The following is a 17,501-nucleotide window of genomic DNA, read 5'->3' on the forward strand; positions in this document are numbered from 1 at the left end:
CTTCCATTCTTCCAAAAATCAGAGAAGCCCACAACTCTCTCTATGATTCTCATCCCAATAGAGAATACAAGAGGATCCAATTGGTGGTGCCCAATTTGGCTCATTTGTATTCTGATCGTGATCAATAATGGAAAGATAATTTGTGAAGAAGAAAATTGTTTTTTAAAGGTAAGTCTTCTTTCTAAACCCTAATTTCTTTTATACATGCTGTAAATTTTCTTGATTATGCATATCTGTATTTTGTAAAATTTGTGTAATTCTGTGAAAATAAAATTGGGACAATCTCCACGTTTCTGCTCAGGACCTTCACAGTTCCTTCAAATGAAAGATTGAAGGTTGCTGGAATAACTAGGAGGATAAAAGAAGGAAATAAAGAGCCAATAATCGTCAAATACACTATATTTCCAGAAGTACTAGAAGATACGTGGTCAACCACTAAACATAAATCATTTTTGAGAAAGTTCAATAAAACCGACATCAGCCACAAAACATCTTTATCCTTAACAATCAATTTTCGGAACCATCTCGCTATACTGTTAATCAAGATATAGAAAGATTGCCAAAAGGAAAAATCTTACCTTAAATACATTTAACAAATTGTTGGAAGGACTGGTTTGACAGAATATAAACCTCAAGAACTTGAAAATCATGATAATGTGAATCTTCATACCATCTACCATCGAAAAAAGTCTTAACTCAGAGTGAAGCTGTAACACCCCGCACATTTTTTTTAATAACAATGTAATTTCAGTAACTTTATTATTTGGAATTTCAGTAATTGTTATTAGTTGGAGGGCATTTTTGGAATTTTGGACTTCAAGTGTAAGTGCGGGAATTTAATTGTTGGCGTGAAATTATTCAATTTGAAAATTAATGGCAGGAATTAATTTTCATTTGAAAAGGAAAGAAATTTAATATTATAAAGTGGAATAAGGAAAAGAATATTTAATATTATAAAGTGGAATAAGGAAAGGAATAAAATGTAATTATACTTATTTCCTTTTTTAGTTTATTATTATTATTATTATTTTAAAACCCACATTCCCTTTCTTCCTCACGCAATCCGATGCCCCCCTCCCAATTTCTTTTTCCTCCCGCCGCCTACCTTGACCAACAGCTGATCTCCTCAGCTCGTCGTCCAAACGCCGCCGGTCCGACCCCAGCTGCTCGCTGCCGAGGTTTTACTCAGCTGACGCCCACCGTTCGGTAAGGCCCGACGGCGTTCGAAGCCCCCTCTTAGCATGCTACGTTACGCCACTGACCGTCGAGCCGCCTGTCCCGTCATCTAGCTTGATCCGTCCAACCTAGGTTCGCTTCACCTCACCGTCAGATCCGCGTCATCACGTCGGATCCGCTGCCTAACTGTCGGATTTCTTCTGTCGCCGCCACCGTTGCTTGTGCCAGAATCTTGGAGTCTTTGGGTAAGATAAAAGTGTTTAGAATTTTCTTTGGGGATTTTAGAATACTCGGTTGATTTTGGCTAAAATTGTGAATGACCATCATGTTTGGGCCATAGATTTGAGTGTTGGAAGAGTTTCAAGGTCGAAAGCGGATCGTGCGGCGTTGCAAAAGTTGTTTCGGGTTGGTCAATCAAACTTTTGGTTGTGGATTTGATCTTGGACCAAGTCACAACTTTGGTAAGTTAAATTGGGGTTCGTTAGATTCAATGTGATATGTTTTGGTTTTGGCTCCAAAGATTGAATTCTAGTATTTGTGTTTTGTGCTAGGGGAATTAATTCGAGAGTTACTTTGTTAGAGATTAATTGCTTGGGTTAATTTTGGATTTAATTTGGAGGTAAGTAATCTTACTACTGTAACTGCCCACGGGCCAGACATTAGATGTATGCTAGCATGATAAATAAATGTTATGACAGAATGATAGCATGATAGACCGATAGTATAATATGATCAAAGTATGTTCTGGTACGAGATCTGAATTATTTATGTATGCACATAGACACTTGAATGCTAGTATGAGATGGTATGTGCTTCCATATGGTTGTATTTGATATGATGATGTTGAGGTATACATGTATGTTGTAGAACCATGATGTTGAGGTATATGTGTATGTTGTAGAGCTATGATGTTGAGGTATATATGTATGTCATAGATTCGTACAGTGATGATTATGATGTTGAGACTGTGCAAATGTTCTTACTGATTAGTTAGATGCTCATTAGATTTTGTATTTCCTTCTAAATTCACCAGTTTGTATTTCCTTCGGGATTCACCAGGTTGTGTTTCCTTCGGGATTCACCAGTTTGTGTCTCCTTCGGGATTCACCAGAGGTAGTAGGCATACTTAACTGCAGTAGAATAGGACTCAATCTCCTTCTTGTTTCATGTGTATATGTGTCTCATGAGGACTAGAGCAGTTTATATGTTTCACCAGAGGTGGGTATCTAGAGGACATAGATGCCCAACTTGACCCCAGTAGTGGAGTTACTTACTGAGTATTTTATACTCATTCTTTCTCATGTTGTTGTTTCAGGTAATGGTAGAGATGCACCGGCGATGGACAAGCGGAATTCGTGATTGGGCCACTGGGACTAGTTTTTATGCTTTTGCATCATGAGATTTAGAGTTCTTTTCATGTTTCTCTTAACTTTTAGTTTTGATGTTTAAAACTTATTTTTAAGAATCGCTTTTCAGACTTATTTATTATCCTTTATGATTTATGGGTACCCTACTATTGTTTTAGTATTTGAATTTAATGAAAGTCTTTTGAACTTACCTTATTTAATTAGCATTTATTTCGCCATAACCGAGTGTCGTTTTGAGTTCCATGCATGCATGTATTTAGTGACGGCCTAACTTAAGTCCTAGGGGATCGGGTCGTTATAGAAGCCATAACAAAAACAACAAGATAGCAAAATTGACACTTGTGTGTCAATAATACAGACTTTTGTTGAGATACTCATAAAACAAAAGGCATATCAAATTTTTATCGAATCCAAAATTAAATAATAATAATATGTCATTTGATAAAACATGATAATTTTTTTAAATAAATAAACTTAATAAGATAATATAAAATGTGAAGATTTATGATAAATTAAAATTTAAATTGAGAGAGAAAAATCAAGGAAATATCAATTTTGAATTGAAAAGTAGTTAAACAAATCTAATATGATAAAAGATTGTCAATTCGAAATTCAAAAGGGGTGAAAAAAGTGCTTTTTTTTTTTTTTTTTTTTTACTGAATCAATTGCCTATTTACACTTTATTTCTAATTCAACTATGTTCACACTATAACAATTACACTATACTTAATAATTTTGATGGACGACCAGATTAAGGGCATAATGGACATTATAAAAAAGGACCTCATATGCGTAACGTACGTTTTACCAAAATTTTTGTTATTTCTGGATTTCTTCATAATCTAAGCGAAACATCAAATCTTGCTATTTTGTCTGATTTTTCTACTTAATTTCTGAGTGACACACTAATCAAAATTATTCGTATTTGTATAGTTAAAGTGTTCAATTATAATTAATAAACACAATAAAATAGGATGATAAGATGAAGATTAGGACAGTAAATCGTTTTTATTTAGCTCATAAATGTTTTTTCTCCGCTCTTTCTTACAAATAAGTAGAAAAATAATGTTGAAATTAAAAATAATAATAAAATTAGGAAGATAAGAATTAACTTGAAAAAAAAATCAGAATAAAAAAACTACCAACTAGAAAAGTAGTATTGTATGTAATTATTACAATCACACAACAATCTCTCTTCGACCCTAGTTATAAGAACACTCTTTCAAATCATGATACTACTCGTGTCATTGGGTTATACAAGTTTAAAGTGGAGAAATTGTAAAAAATAACACGCTTATTTTTATCTTAAAAAACTAGCATATTTTTTGAAAACTCGTAAAAATAATTTTTCTCGGTCTATCTCGGGTGAGATCAACCACGAGATTTTAGTTAAAAATCAACATTTTCCAACTTATCGATTGTTTGGTGCTTTCTCGGTACATCTCGCTAGATTATACACCGAGATTATGTACATCTTGGTATTAATCTCGAACAAAATAACACCGAGATTCTCTATATTTGAGTTTTCTTGATGAAATTTCGGGTATAATTAATACCGAGATCCTATATATTTGATCTCTCAGTGAAATTCCGGATATAATTAACACCAAAATTTATATATTTGAGCTTTCTCGATAGAATCTCTAGCACGATTATCACCGAGGTTCAATATATATCCCAAATCTTACCCAATGTTTAAAAATTTTGTATCTTTCACAAAATTTAAAAATGTTGAATCAATTTGGAAAACCCATTTGAAATTTTGAAAATTCATATAATTGTGAAAACATAAATTATGCTAAAAGATTTGAAAAATTACGTAATAATTTGATATAATGTTTAGTAAACATAATTGAATTTAAAGAAAATTTGAAAATAATATAAGATTTAGTATAAAATTTGGTAAGATTGCATAAAAAAAATAGCAAATCTCGGTGTATAATCAGGCGACATGTATTGAGAAGACCCAAAACAATTGACAAGCTAGAAAACGTTGATTTCTAAACTAATTCTGGATAGTCGTTCTCATCCGTGATGGATAGAGAAAAATTATTTTTATGAATTTTCAAAAGACGTGCTAATTTTATAAGGTAAAAATCTAAACGTACTATTTTTGATAATTTTTCTTTAAAGTACTCTATAATTTAGAAACTTTAAAATCAAAGACATAGACCTTTTCTTTTTATATAGTACGTAAGTCTCATCACTTTCTTAAATTTTTCGGACAAAGATCTAATATTTTTTAAAAAAAAAACTCACAACTCACCGTCCCCACATCTTGGTATTCAAATTTGTTTGTTAGATTGTGATACCCTAATTTAATAATTATCCTCGAGTGCACTTATTCAAAAATTGAAAAACACGACAGGAGAAGTTACAAAATTTCGAAGGAAAAAAATTGGATGGAATCGCTATTGTAAAGTCATTTACTATACACAATTAAAAATTAACGTGGCAATTAAATTATTATAAAAAAGTTATTAAAATATTATTTTATTTATATGTAAAGAAAGATGGAGCATGCACTTAACTTTACCCAACACCACAGAGGAATGTGAGACGCGTGTAGAAGAGCAAGATGAACACGTGGATAATACGTGTGCATAAAAAAAAATTAAAAAAAAAGACAACCAAAATTGATTAGTCGAGTCGCCTTCATTTGCCTTTCTCGAGTTAATAAATTTGTCTCTTTTTATTATTCTTTTCTTAAAAAAAAATTGATTAGTCGTCTATGGCCTCCATTTTCTTCGCAACATGTGCGTGAAATAATCAAATATTTGACGTGGATAATACAAGCAGATTCATTTTAATCTCTAATTTTTCATATTTAAAATCTAAGAAATTAAATTCAAACTCTTTTATGTTTAATAAAATTTTTGTCAATTTAGAATGCATTTGATTTAACTTTTCAAATATTTAATTTTGAAAACAAGTTATTTTAGAAGAAATTATAATATTGGATAACCATTCAAAATAGTTTTTGAAAATAATTTTTATCAAACTAGTTTAAATAAAAATCATCTTTTTAAAAAATATTTTACTCTAACAATTTCAAACAACCCTTTAATAATTTAATAGCACCATAATTGTGTTAGTTAATTAGTGATCAAAGGGGGTTAGAGATTTTTTAAATTAATAAAAATATCAATTTAAACGTATACCTAAATTTGTGTATCAATTAAAATCTTAAGCTAATGATATGTCAATTTAAGCGGTAAGCTTTCGTAAGTCTATCAAATTTGTATTTTTTTTTTCAAATTTCATTAAAAAATTATTATGTGAAATTTATAATTATTTCAATTAAATTATTAAAGTTTTGAATGGATATATTATTCAACTATTCTTACAAATGTATAAACTTTTTAAAATGTTATTACGATTTAAAAAAGAAATTACATTATAAAAAATAAAAAATTTAATTAATTGATTAATCAAGTTATTGAAAATTTAATATTGAAATTAACACAACAACAGAAGTCATACGAGACTAGAAGCGTTGCGTGAAATTTCCTGGAAACGAGGTTCAAAGGCCACACGTTACGAGTGATAGTTAGCATCGGGTTTCTTTCGAAGCATTTTCTAGCTGACGTCACACCCACGACGCAATATCCATTCCATCTCTTGTTACGTCACTCTCAAACAAATTTCATTTTACACATTTCTATGTCAATTCAAATTCAACTATTCTCCATTTCTCCTATACAAACAAATTATTTTTTACTCTATTCCCCTACCCATCTTCTAATTTTATTATATGTAAAATAAATAAATAAATAAAATAAAACCCTCTTCCTATAGTCAACATTCAATTAATAAATCTTTGACCATAATCCACAAATTCTATTCCTCTTCCTCTTTATAAAATAACATTACCAACATCTTTGACTTTATTTTAAATGGTTTTTAAACACAATTTAGTTGAGGAAAGTGGCTGTGAAGTAAAGTACCTATTAATATTATTAATTTTATTATTTAAAAGAGTAATTGAAAACGAAATTTACAATAAAAAGAAAATCGGACATGAATATCTTGCATTGGACATTAAGAGGAAGAAAAAAAAAAGTAGGTCCAATTCCTCAATATAAAAATGGACAAAATATTGCAATAATTTAGAACTTAGCGAATTCCTTCAAAATTATTGTGAACAATATTTTCCTACTAATTAGGTAGAAGTAATTATCTTCTAGGGATTGTCCCTTTTATTCCTCAAAATAAATAAAATAATTTTATAATTTAATATGCAAAATTATAAAATGACAAAAATTAAAATGGATTCTAAAAAATTAGAAAAATAGAATATACAAAATATTAAAACTTAAACTTCTTAATAAGAGGCGGATAGAAATCTATGGAAATTAGTCTCCATAGAAATCTGAAAATTTCATAAAATTAAATTAAAAACCGAAGTTCCTATGAAGCACAGATACAAATACGGTTACACAATACGAATCCTTAATTTCTAAAAAACTAAGATATGAATACGTCTATATATTTCTAAAAAAACAAAGACACTGATACATTGAAAATACATTTTTTTCTTAAAAAATCTAGGATATAAATAAATTTAGTAACACAAAATAGATTACAAACACTAAAATACAATACAAAAAAACATCTAAGATGTTGAAATACAATAGTTAATAAAATGCAATAAGAAAATGACTCATATTATAAAAAAGAAGAAGAAGATTAGAGGGAGAACCATAAAGACAAACGAAAAACTTCTTCATTGAATTGTTGAAGATATCTAAATAGTTTATATTTTGGTGGATTTTGTAAGGACTCAAATGTAAAGATGAAGATTAGATGATTATAGGTTTGGTCTTTTATTTATTTTTTTCCTTTTAGTTTTGAATTCGAGTAGTGAACTTTTTAAATAGAAATAGATACGTCAAATTGCGTATCAGTATAGTCTAATATGGATTCTTTACAAGTATCTGTGCTGTGCTTCGTAAGAAATTCCACTCCTAAAATAATTTAATAGCACCGCGCATTATAAATTTTTGTACAGAAAATTCTACACTCTCACATCAAAAGCCTAAAGAAAAGATTCTTTCGCCTACACCACTGACCACTAAAAACACGATGCCGTTTGAGTTGTTTCCGGCGAGTCGGAGTACGGACAGAGGGAAAAGAAAGCGGGAAGACGATGCCGGGACGGGAAGCCAGAGGGATGCGGTGGCGGACAGAGGAAAAGAAGCGGAGACGGCGACGGATGAAGAGGTGGAGGAGTTCTTCTCCATTCTGAAGCGATTACATGCGGCGACGAAATACATAGAGAAGATCGACGGTGCGAGCCGTTTGTTGATGGGAAAGAGATCGAAGCCGACGAAGTCGAGCGAGGAAGAAGCCGATGAAGTTGAAATTAGGGCAGAAAAAATTCCAGATCACAAATTGGACAGAAATTTGGATCTGGATCTGAACTTAGAGCCTGCATGCGTTGAATCGGATGATAAAACAAGCCGGAGTCAGAATCTGAAAACGTCGTGCGCCGATTCGGCCGCGGATTCTTGCCGGAAGTAGAAATTTCTGGCGCAGGTGAAAGTTTTGGCTGTACCTGAAAGAAATCGATCGATGGCTGCGATCATTCGGGGGGGGGGGGGGGGGGGAGGAAATGAATTGAAATTGGTTGCGGATCCGGGTAAGACTGGCCCGATCCAGAATTCTATATTGCTAATCTTTTTAATTAATGAAAAATTATGGATGAATGATATGGGATGTTATTTTAATTATTACTCCATTCGTGGGAAGAATGTGAGAAGAGTTTGTTGGTTTTGATAAGCCGATGTAGAATTTTGGGATTCACGACTTGTTTCTTCAAAACCAAGAACATTATTTTCTTTTAACAATTAAGTTTTAGGTTAAATTACTGATCTGGTCCTTTGATTTAAATCCGTCTAAATTCCGTCCTTATAATTTATAATTAAAATTTAATCCTGAATATTTTCAGGACCAACTAATTAGGACTAAATTTTAACTTTTAAGACCACATAGAATAAAATTTGTCTTTTAATAAACCACATATTTTTTTGGTGGGAGCTATGCTTGTTTTGGCGGATTTTAGTTCCATACTTCAAATTCTCTAAATTTAATCTATTATGTTGTTCCAATTTAATAAATTTTAACTTTAGTTTTTCGTTTAATAAAAGTCGTCATGTATATTTCTAGAATTCATTGAAATAATGCTATACATAGACATTTAAAAAAATTAATGTAACAATGATTAAAACAATATAATTCAAAGTAGAAGGATGAAAATAATATTTCAATATAAATTATTATTTTTTTAAAAAATATATATTTTCCAACTGTAGGACTGAAATTTGAAATTTCTCTTTTTCTTTCATTTTAGGTCAAAGTATATGTTTGATACTCATTTGCCAATTATGTTCGTATTGGTTAAATGTAAGTGTTCTTAACCTTTATGGTCCTCAAATATCATGATTTACAATATATCTATAAATTTGAGATATATACTGATGTTGGAAAAGTTAACATTCAAATATATACTTTTCTAAGAGAAATGTGCATGAATTGTATTTTTTCTCTATATAGAATACCAACTAAAATTTTTCTCTCCTTTAATTTAAAATTTACTCTTTGATGTAACCTTTTACTGTCACTAGGAAATGACACATCAAACTAAATTTATATTGTACCAATCAATAGTACCTATACTACTAAATAATACAAGTGGTAAGATGGGGTTGAACCGCAGAGAAGGAAGCACGAAGGTTAGTTTTTCAAAGTTAATTTATTTAGTTAAAGCGATAAATGAGAGATTTTGTGTGGGTTGAGATTTGAATATGCATGAAAATAAAGTACTAGTAAAGAATAGATATGCAATCAAACGAAACGTTCTAGTTTAGAGGAATAGAATCACCCAGTGTAATTATGATCATCAAATTATCAAAGCATGATTTTAACTTCTTACTTATGCCTAGACCAATTGATTAGAAAAGCTAACCAATGGTCCAAAATATCAAATTAGCCAATTTAATTAGATGAGAAGCATCCTAATCGATCTAACTAACCGCATTATACTTTAGGGCTTACACTAGGATAAATTTCCAATAGAAAAAGCCTAATTAACAATTTAATATGGTTTTCTCTAGGTCGATAGAACAATGCTCTTTGTTGGTGACCACAAATTACAAGCCTATCGAACCTATTACTTCTTGAAGATTAACATATAATTATATGTCACTTATTATACGTTAATCTAAAGCATCGAATTGTACAATCAAACATTGGTTGTCAGTCAATAATAAGAGAATGTAATTCATAGTCAATAAATAAAGAGTAAAATCCATAGACAAGAAATCTCAATCAAATTATCAAAATACTCCAAAAAAACACAGTGGATTCGTCCAAAATCCCCTAAACTAGAGAACCATAGATCTTACCTTCCCATGGTGGTGGAAAAGATAGAACCCAAAATGTTTTTACTTGAGTACAAAAATAATATGAAATAAAACCTAAAAACTAATGTCGTGGATGGATGGAGAGCAAAAAAAATGAAGAAAACGAGTGGTCATTCGCCCAAAATGGCCACCTGGATCAAAAGATATGATCTAAAATCTAAAAAACAGTTTTTATAACCACACGACGACACCAAAATGCTCTTGTCTAGGGACACTTTTGCCATTTTCTCTCCCATTTGAAATCTTGTATCCCTTTTTAGCTCCTAATTGCTCCAAAATTAATCCCAAACGACCTATAACGCTCTGAGATGCCTATATTACTCGAGATCATAGAAATATAAACATTTAAACACATTAAATATCATAAATGGGCAAAATTAGAGGCTTTAGCATATTTTAGGTGCTATCAAACACCCTCAACTTAATTCTTAATCATCCTCGAGCAAAGTAGAATGAACGCACAATCACACAAAATATATGCTCATTTAATTTGCATGGTTTGTTACTCAAGTCTCAACAGTCTCCTAAGATTAAACTTGTACTAAACAGTGAAATCAATTCATAATCAATCAATGAAGGTCAATTTAAAATTAATTCTTAGATCTATTCATGCATGAATGAGTTCAAAACCCATCTAATTAAGTCCTAACAACCCGAAATGGTTTTAAATAACTCTTAATTTGTTTTTTCCCTACACTGGCTCAAGCACTAACTATCATGAATCAAAGTAAACAAGATGACAATATGTCAACTAAAGCGCCTGAAATTAAACTCTAGGGCCCTAAACTTATGTTCTTTTTATCTAGTAGTATTAGCTTTCACACATCACTGTATGAAACTATACTCACTCTTTTCTCACGAGTGTTCTAACTAATAACAGTAAGATAGCTCTTTCTACCCCTACTCATGCATAAATATCATAGGTTCAATATATATATATATATATATATATTCTTTTCAGTGTAACATTGTATCAACCGATTTTTAAACAAACATATAAATCATTTTTCTCTTCCTCAGCATTACATTACAACCTATCATGCAAGACCCTCTCTAATCAATGAGGCCTTTCGGAATGACAATAAAAATACAAGCCAAGTAATACAATTCTAAGCATGTGAGACCTAATGTAGGCAAACAAAGAACTTAAACGTGCATGAAAAATAAGATTTTTTTTTTAAATGGCTAAAAATCATGATTATTCATCTCAAACATCATTTCATACAAATTAAAATCACAAGGGAGTGCGTCATCAACTAGTCATAATAAAGAATCACAAATGTGAGCTAACATATATATAAAGCACACAAACAAAAACTCAAGCTCAAATGCTCAAGGGCTCCAGCCATAGCACAAACATCCCCCCTCCCCTCCCCTTAACTTAAAATGATACATTGTCCTTAATATATCCCTAATCAGGGCATTAAAAAAAAGACAAAGGAACAGAAAACCTCTCCTGATAACATTTATGTGCATTGGGCGGTGGTGATGTTGCTTCTCCCTATCTTCACTACAAGAATTTTGGCCTTTAATGTCGGTTGAAAAAAGTGAAATCGGATGTATAATGTCCATTTTTTTTAAAAGCGGATCTTTAATGTCGGTTTTAAACTGACATTGTAGGGTACCTTTAATGTCGGTTTTAAACTGACATTAAAGACCCGCTTAATTTTTCCCTCTTCACTCCCCTCTATTTTATTTTTCCTCTCATTCTCACACTTTCCTCTTCAGACTCTCTTCTTTCTCATGTCTCTCTTCCAAACCCTTGCTAATGGATAGCGTAACCCGTGCCGCCGTGCAACCCGTGCAGGTCTGTTGTGGTATAGATCTAGCTTCCATGCAGGTCTGTTCGTTGTGCAACCCACGCCGCCACACCCAGTTGCCAGGATCTGAAGTCCAGATCTGAAGTTGCCCGGATCCGTGTGTCGCCGTTCGTCATTCGATTTGAAGTCCAGATCTGAAGTTCGCCGTTCGTCGTTCCTCCAGATCAGTATGTTCTTCTTCTTTTTCCTCTCTTAAACTCACAACAATTTTTGTTCTTATGTTACATCTCTCAACTTTTCTCTCAGCGCTAGACGATCGTGTAGATATGCACGAGCACTAGACGATCGTTTAGGCGGGCGCTGGACGATCGTCGATAGTGTAGGCGGGCGCTGGACGATTGTATAGTAGATGCGCAGGCTCTAAGCGATAGACTACACGATGGCGCTACACGATGGGCATTAGCGCTAAAAGATAGTAGTATTGCGCTAGACGATGAGCAGACACATTGATCCGTGTGCCGCTATTCGTCGTTAGATCTGAAGTTCGCCGTTCGTTGTTCGTCCAGATCAGTATGCTCTTCTTCTCTATCCTCTCTTAACTCACAACAATTTTTGTTCTTATGTTACGCTTCTCAAGTGTTTGTGTAAATGTCTCAATGAAAGCCAGTTGTGGTTTCACTTCAATATATCTTTCTGCTCCTAGATTTGGGCCTACTTTTTATGTGTCTATGGCCTTTGAAATTCGATTTGATTAATGGTTTTGTTGTATATGATACATTTGTTGAAGTATTGGCAAGAGGCATTGACAAGAGTTGCTCCTATGTTGGGTATGCGTGAGCAAGAGCAGTGAAAGCGAAATGTTGAGCGTAAGGCGCTAGGTAGACGATCGTGTAGCAAATGGGTAGCATGATAATAGGCAGAAATGTACGTTATTACAGTGCTAAGTTATTAAACAATGAAGGTTTGCATTGTTAAAATATGTTAGATTGCGTCCAAAAGGCATTAAGTTCATAACATTGCGGTCGCATGCGTTCAACGCGTAAGAACAGTTAACTTTGGTATTTTTATGCAGAATATGCATTAAAACAGGCCAGAAAGCGCGATCACAAGAAATCAATGGTCGAGCGCAGCATTACCGCAAGGCTTTGCGATGATTTGTGCTCGCAAACATCTGCTAAAAAAGGATTACCGCATAGAGTCGGCGCATCTGGGTGAAAAGCATAATTAATCATGATGGGACAGAAAGCTATGACAGTCGAATCCGAATTAAGTTGACAAGCCACTAACGATAACAAGTACACTCAACTTTTCGATGACAAATATTTGGCACACCAGTCAGAGAATTAAAGCCATCCATCTGTGCAATCATAAGAGAAAAGCCGCCTTTCACCCCGAAGGCTCTATAAATACCAAAGGTAACCTTCAAAAAAGGAGTTTGGAGAGTTAGAGAATTTTCCTTAGATAGTTTAGCCCTGTTCTTAGATTTTCTTTTATTTTAAGGTGGAAGCAGGAGAAGCGAGATTGTGCTGATAGATCGTTCCAGTGAACTTGGGAGAGTGCCGGAAGCTTTAAGATCAGAGAGAGGGCCAGCTCCTGCAGAAGTAGGAATATCTTTTGAACAGAATAGAGTTGACAATGTAAAGGCCTTGGGAAGCAAGGGATTGCTACTAGGCTCTCTATCATTAACTTCCATTGTCATTTTGTACACAAACTTATCTATAGAAATGGAATTTACTTCTTTATATTTGTTCACTCTCTGCTTATCATGCTGAGTAGCTAAACCTGTTGAATGGGTTGAGAAGCACTTAGCTAGCATAACTGGGGATCTTCATTCTATGTGTTTATCTTGTATTATGTATGCTTCATTCATCCGTTAGAGATACTTGGGAGGGTAGTCTACGGACAAGATCTAGGCTTGAAAAAGTCAGGTTAGAATCTAGGCTCGGGAGAGTCAGATTAGAACGCATAATCAAGAGATAGGAGCTTAGGAATAAGCATTGTCTACTATTAACGCATCACATGCATCCTAGAGATAGGATATGATTGTGTGCAGTCATCTTGTCTTTGTGTGCATCTTGCATCATCGCATAGGAAAATAGTATTGACTTAGGAATAAGCTCTATGAACACTGTTGCCTTCAACACATGCATCTTAGACTTAGGAGCACTGCATTTTCATTGAAAAACGATTTACTGTTGCATGAGTGTAGCATGACCGCATAGCTTGACGCATTCCCAGGAAACGCTAGCTAAAGACCTTCTCAACCCGTTCTTTGCATACTCAATGCATCTATCGCATAATCAAACTTTCTCAAATCTGCCGCATTTATTTATTGTATCACCGCAAACAACAACCCAAACAACTATTGATTTATTTGGTTACCCAAAGTCTTCTGAGAAATTATTACCGCATATTGTTTTCCCAAAATCCCTGAGTTCGACCCTACACTTACCAGGAAACTCAGTGGGGTTTATACTTGGATTTCATTGAGAAAACTTGTTGCTCAACGCATTTCCATCACCGCATCTCATTCCATATGTTCACTTCATAAAATAACGCACCATAGTACTACACAATGAGGTAGGCGATTGTGTAGGTAGGTGCTGGACGATCGTGTAGCAATGCGGTGAGCTAAACAATGAGGTGGACGATCGTATAGTAGATGCGCAGAGCTAAGTGATGCGCCAGACAATTGTGTAGATATGCGCGAGCACTGGAAGATCGTATAGCAGATGCATGGGCGCTAAGCGATAGACTACACGACGGCGCTACGCGATGGGCATGAGCGCTAGACGATGAAGGGACGCGCTACACGATAGGCGGAATGCTAAGCGATAGACAATGACATTAAGCGATAGGCGAATGCGTTAGACGATAAGGCGTCAACGCTAAACGATGGAGGTAAACAATGGGCACGGTAGCTAAACGATAGCCTATGAGCATGATCGTTTACTAAACGATTGAGCTACACGAAGCTAAGCAATAGATGCAGGAACTAAACGATTGACTGGCTTGAGAAGATGTGCATTATGCTAATTAAATACACTAAAAGAATGTTTGACTCACAGTTTTAATAAGTTTTAGTTGATGACTCACAGTTTTAAAAAGAAGATTCTCTCATTTATTCAACTATTGAATTTTCTTGTTTTGTAGGTGCAAGGAGTAAAGATTTGGCATCACAACCTCTTTATGCTTTTTCTTGGGGAACTCTAGTAAAGAATTTTGCCTTGAATGTACCATTTATACACATTCCCAATAAACACGGTTAGTTGAATATGAATTTAGATCACATTTTCACTTTCAATCATTTGTCTTAAACTTTTTTTGTTTGTAATCCTTTGAACAACAGTGGTCAGACAAAGATGCCTATAACCAGACACTGCTGAAGCTGGAGGGGTCTATTCAAGAAGAATTATGAAGGGATCCATACCGACCAAGTGGAGACGGACAATAAACTCATAATGTTTGTATTACTTGTAATTTGTGTTTTCAAGGGCTGAATTATTGTATGGCCTTTTAAATTATAATTTTATAGCAAAATTTGTGGATTAAATGTAATAGATTTACAATCCATACATAAATAATATGTCATAGCCACAGCGTTTGATGATGATGTGTCATGTTATACTTTTTGACCAAAAAAATGGATTCGGCGAAGGAATTTAAAAAAAAACAGACAGATTCGGGCTTCAATGTCGGTTAAGAATTTTAAAAAAAAAAACAGACTTTAATGTCGGTTGCAACTGACATTAAAGACCTTTAATGTCGATTGAAAATTTCACTGAAGACCTTTAATGTCGGTTGGCCCGAATTTCTTCTAGTGCTTTTCCCCCTTTTCCTCTAGCACCTAAGAAAGTAAAAAGAAAAAGCTAAGCTAGAAAATAGTAAAAGGAAAGAAAATAAATTTAAATTCCTGGTTGCCTCCAAGAAGCCCAAATTTTTAAAATTGGTTGCTCGACATGATCTGTCCCCTATTAAGGCACATAGAAGTTCTCATACTTCTTTGACCATTTCTTGCTTGAATTGATGTAGCATTCAAAGTGCAACAAGCTTCTTTGGTTTTGAAAGGTGCCGAACAGGTTGAATTTGATTTTTTCTATATATCTAAATAAAGGCAAAAAGAAAGAATCCAAAGACTCAAATGACTCAAATGACTCAAAAGAGTCAAATATAAAAAAAGACTCACCAGACTCGTAAGGAACATATAAGCAGTATTAAAAAAATGTAAGATATGCCAGAGGGAAGAATAGGACGAGGCTTTGCGACCTCTAACTCTATCACTTGGGGCTCATCGAGATGAAACTCAGGTTTATACTTAGCCTCACAAATTTGTTCTGAACATGACAGAGGGTACACATCTTCATCATCGCCGAACGAATATTCTGCAAGGAACTCAGTCTTAGTGGTATAAATGATGGATAGCTCTGGTGGGTTTTCCAGTGACTGCACAAAATCTTGGCTTGCAGTTTGAGGAATCAACTACTCAACTTGGCAGTCGATGTCGATTACCTCATTACTGCATATCTTAGTAATCATAGAGGATGGTTACGACAATGACTTGTCTAGCTTCCCAACTAATTTAGCTTGAGTGACAAGGTCACTTAAGATATGAAGGTCAATTCTAGCCTCCGATCCGGAATAAAAACTGTCCTATTGGAAGCTTAAGAACTCCTTCTATCCATAAAGAGGTTCCTATTGAAACTCTGAAGAGCTGTTAGAAAGTTCCATATCCAATTCCTCTAAAGGCATATCTGAGTGGGTAGAGGGAGCATGCATCAACATGTTGGACACGGTAAGGTATGAAACATAGTGGCTCTAGTCCTGTCCTAAGTTTCCATAGGCAAATGGCTCCTCCCATCTAGGCTCATGGCAATGAGCAAATCCTACATGGCTATACTTGTTGCGGTCTCCCTGCAACCATTTGCCTAATCAACGAAAACTTGGAAAGTTGACAACGAAGGTCACTAACCTCATCATTAGACAGAGATGCTTCACTAGATTTTTCCCAACCTTGCTAATGATATTTTGTCATGCTTAGAACACTTACATAAAAAGAAAACATATCAAAGCAAAAGAATACTTTAACTAAAACTAACTAAGAAAAACTAATTGGCTTCCTCGACAACGACACCAATTTGATGTAGCCTTTTACTGTCGCCGACAAATGATAAATCAAATGAAAGTTATATTGTACCAATCAATACTATCTATACCAAGTGGCAAGATAAGATCGATTCGCAGGGAAGCACAAACATTAGTTTCTCAAAGTTAATTATTTTATTAAAGCGGTAAATAGGGGAGGTTTTGTCTGGTTTGAGATTTGAATATGCATGAAAATAAAGTACAAAGAAAGTAAAGGATAGATATGTAATCAAATAAAACGTTCTAGCTTAGGGAAATAATCACTCAATGTAATTTTGATCATTGAATTATCAAAGCATGATTTTAACTTCTTACCTATGCCTAGCCCAATAGATTAGAAAAGCTAACCAATGGTCCAAAATATCAAATTAGACAGTTTAATTATATGAAAAGTATCCTAAACTAACCACATTATGCTTTAGGGATTATGCTAGGATAAATTTCCAATAGAAAAAGCCTAATTAGAAATTTAATATGGTTTTCCTTAGATCGATAGAACAATGCTTTTTGTACTCAACCACAAATTAGAAGCCTATCTAACCTATTTCTTCTTGGAGATTAACATACAATTTTATGTCACGTATTATACATTGATCTAAAGCATCAAATTGCACAATCAAGCATTGGTTGTC

At 33.8% G+C, this 17,501-nt stretch overlaps 1 protein-coding gene and 1 long non-coding RNA gene across 2 annotated transcripts; both read left to right on the forward strand.

Moving 5' to 3' along the window:
• Positions 1 to 982: 982 nt before the first annotated feature.
• Positions 983 to 2,738, forward strand: LOC120081780 (uncharacterized). Its single transcript, XR_016530772.1, has 3 exons — positions 983 to 1,421; positions 1,517 to 1,637; positions 2,492 to 2,738. It is a non-coding gene; the product is annotated as an uncharacterized LOC120081780 (long non-coding RNA).
• A 4,632-nt stretch (positions 2,739 to 7,370) lies between these two features.
• On the forward strand, positions 7,371 to 8,272 carry NIMIN-2 (NIM1-interacting 2). The gene has a single exon (XM_039036861.2). The coding sequence runs from the start codon at positions 7,629 to 7,631 to the stop codon at positions 8,064 to 8,066; it is 438 nt and encodes a 145-aa protein (XP_038892789.1). The 5' UTR covers positions 7,371 to 7,628; the 3' UTR covers positions 8,067 to 8,272.
• The last annotated feature ends 9,229 nt before the right edge of the window (positions 8,273 to 17,501 follow it).

Source organism: Benincasa hispida, chromosome 7, assembly GCF_027475165.1.
Source record: "Benincasa hispida cultivar pf3 chromosome 7, pf3_genome.v1.1, whole genome shotgun sequence".
NCBI classification, from domain to species: domain Eukaryota; kingdom Viridiplantae; phylum Streptophyta; class Magnoliopsida; order Cucurbitales; family Cucurbitaceae; genus Benincasa; species Benincasa hispida.